This window comes from Branchiostoma belcheri, unplaced genomic scaffold (genome assembly GCF_001625305.1).
Source record: "Branchiostoma belcheri isolate BF01 breed outbred unplaced genomic scaffold, Haploidv18h27 scaffold22, whole genome shotgun sequence".
NCBI classification, from domain to species: Eukaryota; Metazoa; Chordata; class Leptocardii; order Amphioxiformes; family Branchiostomatidae; genus Branchiostoma; species Branchiostoma belcheri.
In genome coordinates this window covers 723,714-728,259 of record NW_017803713.1, presented here as the reverse complement: position 1 = coordinate 728,259, position 4,546 = coordinate 723,714, and the positions used below count along the sequence as shown (strand labels likewise).

Genomic DNA, 4,546 nt, shown 5'->3' with positions numbered 1-4,546 from the left:
CAGGTGAAGTCTGCTTATATAAAAAATATTTAAAATCTTAAGTTTTGTAAACAAAGGTGCAGAATGTGCGTGGAAACTGGCGCCGGTGGCTGAACGAACAAATCTTTTTTGGAGTAATGCTAGGGGCTGTAGTGTGGTTTGTAGGCGCATCCCCAGACTATATTCCCGTAGGCTAGATATGGGTATATTAAGCTATTGATTTCATTGCGCATAGGTGACGAAAAACAACATATGAAAATACATGTATGAACAAATCTATCCGTAACTAATTTCATCAGGTTGGTAAACGACTGAAGAGCAAAATTCTTTTTATCACAACCATTTATTTTTCAAGCCGACGTTTCGATGACCTTCTGTCATCTTCATCAGGGCAATTCTGACTGGTTTACTGTGCACTGACACTAGATGTTACTTGGTGCATAGTGCACTGAAGGTGTTACATACTTCATAGTGCACTTAATATAAAAGCTAGTTTTTTTTTCTGTTTACAATACATTCCGGAACGTAGTGTAATTGTGACATACATACTAGGCATTGTTACAGCATAGGAAAATATGCGGATCCAAATGTAAAGTGTTTCTATCTATAATATAAGATTTGTTAACTGACAACACTGAGCTATCACAGTCCCAAATAGAAATTATTAAAAGTCTTGTTACATATTTGTTAGGAATCATAATAGTTACAAACAATAAGAAAACCAATGTCAATTATTAAGAATGTGATCCCAAACATGACTAAGTTTATACCCCCCCCCTCTCATCACGGTTCATGACTTGATTGGATTTTCTAATCCATACAGACTCCTTAATCCAACGGATACATCTGTTGTCCTCTCGGTCTATTACCTTGGCCCCGTCCAAATCTATTACACAGTTATTTTATGTGATGTGGTCTGTGACTGCTGACTTGTTTTCTTGGTTTTCAGCTTCTTTCTTTCTTGCTCTGGTGTACCTTCCCGTCTTGACGCTGTCTGCCTCTTTTCTATGTAACACCTTCAGTGCACTATGCACCGAGCAATATCTAGTGTCAGTGCACAGGAAACCAGACAGTATCGCCCTGATAAAGATGACAGAAGGTCATCGAAACGTTGGCTTGAAAAAATAAATTGTTGTTATAGAAAGAACTTTGCTATTCAGTCGTTTACCAACCTGATGAAATTATTTACGGACATAATAATGACTGTTTAATGCATTTTGCACCGGCATACCGATTTGACTCTTTTCCTAGGCTCCCTGAAGTGAGAGTTAGCAAGCACTTGGAGACTTACGACTTCCAGTAAGAATGTAATCCTCTGTACCCTAACACACACCACCACACACCCATGTACCATCATAATCCCTCTACTTTTTTTATTCATCAAATACATGAAAACATAACATGGACAGTGTGACGCTGCACTCAAGTCTACAACTTATGTTAACAGCGCCACACAACAAAAAAGTACAATTAACATATAAATATTTGACAAAGTTGACATATCTGTGCGCCGTAGTCCCACCACCCCAAGACATTAAAATGTTAATGCTAACAAAGTTATTTGAAATATAGAATTACGTGGTTTACATGAACGACACATTCACTTTTACGTTCACCCAATGTCCTCTTCCTAACCTTCTGATTTGCTGACATTGTGTCTGTCTATCCTACTCTCACCCATGTGCTGTCAACCTATTCTGTCTGATGTCTTACAAACAGAGCTGTGACTTTTGTTTATAAAGACAAGATGTCTTCACCCACCGTCGCAATTTAGGCCATCTCCGTTGAGTGTTTGTCCGAGGTGACAGGAACACTGGAAGCTGCCCTCAGTGTTGGTACAGACGTGCTCACAGCCTCCATTAGCGTTCGCACACTCGTCAATGTCTGTTGGTAATCAAAATAGTCACCTGATATACACATACACCTACGTTGGGAATCAAAATAATCACCTGATATACACATACACCTACGCATTAGAAGGACACTTATCATAACCAAACTTCGAAAGTCATATGATAGAATGAAGGGCAAAGCTAAGCATCAACATATTGCTACTTTGTCATCCCTGTTTTTGTTTTTATTGGTATTCAATATTTTTCTGGAAATAGCTTTCAAGTTCATGCCAAAAAGGGCATTGCCGGATTTGATCATATTTTTATCTTGGTAACATTACCGGTTTCGGATCACAATTTTAGTAGACATGCGACATTTAAAGCAAAACATAACTTTTACAAATTCGTTTTGAAAAGATGATATACCTGTTCTTAAAACTCTGTATATATCGAATGTCACTCTTTTAATGCTGATTATACAATATATCGATGGAAGAGGCCCTAACCAACATAGAACAAACCGACATAGTAAAGGTAAAATCATAGTCGGTGTTTCTATATATTATATACAAGCTTTGAAATCGTTAGATATAATAGACCAGTTAAAAGAAACGTCACTAGAGTAAATTAAAGTACAGAAAACAGCTGATTGTTTTGGGGTTATCATAACGCATGTTACAAAACATGGATATGTACCGTTGCATGACACCCCATCTCCATCCAGGACATAGCCATCTCCGCAGTAGCACTCGAAACTGCCGATGGTGTTGTTGCAATTCACGGAACATCCACCGTTGTTTGAGGTGCACTCGTCTATGTCTGAAAATACAGCAAGTACCTTCCTCGTCTAACACAGAATTGTATTTTAGACAAATGGAGTCTGGTAGTGCTCAAATGACTTGTACAGTTTAGCTTATAGGTAGTAGGTATACCTTACCGTCACAGGAAACTCCGTCATTGTTGAATTTGTAGCCAGTATAACAGGAACATGAGAAGCTGCCGATAGTATTAGTGCAGTTCTGTGCACATCCACCCTTTCCTGTGGCACACTCGTCTACATCTACAAAAATGTGACATATGTTATTGAAAACGACAGGACCATTGGCAGATATTCGTAATGTAAATGATGGCCTAATTTGCATAATTAACGGGGAATTCCAAAAAGTTTTTAGCGGTATCTGCTGGGAATTTAGTATTTGGAAATTCAGTAAAGATGAATTATAAACATAGTTGATTCAAATTAGAAGCCAATTTGCACAATTTATGAGGAAATGCTAGAATAGCCTTATTTCTTAAAAAACAGACTGTTATCGGGTAGAGAATATGAGCAACTGATATCTTTCAAGCAAATGAGTCTATTATAAATTGCATAATCACCATAAAATGTATCATTAGTCAGACTGAGTTTAAATGGTTAACATGATTTGGCGAAGGTAAAAAAAACTTGGAACTCTTGTTTATGAAACCATTGAAAATTAGTAGCTAATAGCTAGCTTGCACATAACCAACAATTTTATAGTTTGACTTAATGATAAAATGAAACCTTGCCAAAGCTTATAAATAAACTATGTATGATTTTAGATGAGAAACTGTACATGAAGTAGATGAAATCATTACATTTCCATGATCAATCAACGAGAAAATAAACCCCCCCAAAATAAAAAAAAACATCTTTATGGTATGAGGTCTCCGAATTCATATTTTCTTTTGTTCATTGTTTTAAAATTTTGTAAAAACAAAAGAGGAAAATAAACTCTCTTAATGACGGATTAATTTTCTCTGAAACTTACCTGTTTCACAGATGTACCGCATGCTCGTACTACAATCCATGTCAGCCCACTTATTTTTGCGTGCACTATTGGTGATTGTTTCATGCACAAGATGAGAACAGAGTTTTTCAGGTTTATCGGGCTCCCCTGGAGCCCAGGCTGCAAATTCACCAAGCGCGGTACCCTGGCCGTCGACCCACGTCCCGTTCGGTCTACTGAGTCCCAGCCAAAACTTAGCGTTTCTGTAACATTCAGGAAGAAAATGAGCTGTTCACATATATTTTCTATTCTGATACAATGTTTCAAATGTAATAGAAGGTAAAATGTGCCTGTTGCACACGGCACAAAATCCCTAGTTTCCGTGTGAGAAATTGCCGCACACTTTCCCGGATATTTTAGGTTTCCGGTAGAACCCGGGGGTTTCCGACCTGCACACGAAACGTGTCCAGTCCCGTACATGTCCTGTACACTCCCGGAAATGAACCACTTTTTGTGTGCAGGTCGTGTACTGGACGTTATATGCCCGGACACGATCCCTGTACATCCCCGTACACGGCAGGAAATGGCCGTGCACCGCTCCGTGTGTTGCTGGAATATGCATAATTTAGCGGCAATTATCACCTAATTATTCTCCACACGGCAGCGGAAATTCGCCGTGTACGGGTCGGACATGCCGGTACTACACCCCCCCCGGCCAAAACCCGCCCCGCTCTCGGGACCGGTTGCTCCCGTTCCCGGGACCCGTTGCTCCCATTCCCGGGGCCCTGCTGTTCCCGTTCTCGGGACCCCACTGCACCCACTACGGGGACCCCCCTTCCTGCTCCCGGGGCTTCGCTGCCCGGCTCCCGAGAAATCGCTTCCCCCGCTCCCGGGACACATTTCGATGTTTTAGGAGCACATTTCATTCATAAAAAAGTAATACATGTTTATACTTCATTCATCGTTTTATTGGTATAAACAGGATCG

At 39.9% G+C, this 4,546-nt stretch overlaps 1 protein-coding gene across 1 annotated transcript in view; it reads right to left on the bottom strand.

Moving 5' to 3' along the window:
• LOC109470103 overlaps window positions 1–4,546 on the bottom strand; it is a 33,235-nt gene that overhangs the window by 538 nt on the left and 28,151 nt on the right. The window contains exons 20-23 of the mRNA XM_019768884.1: window positions 3,602–3,822; window positions 2,749–2,871; window positions 2,508–2,630; window positions 1,741–1,863 (exon numbers count right to left, since the gene is read on the bottom strand). Coding sequence (XP_019624443.1) covers window positions 1,741–1,863; window positions 2,508–2,630; window positions 2,749–2,871; window positions 3,602–3,822 — 590 coding nt within the window. The remainder of the gene's footprint in view (window positions 1–1,740; window positions 1,864–2,507; window positions 2,631–2,748; window positions 2,872–3,601; window positions 3,823–4,546) is intronic.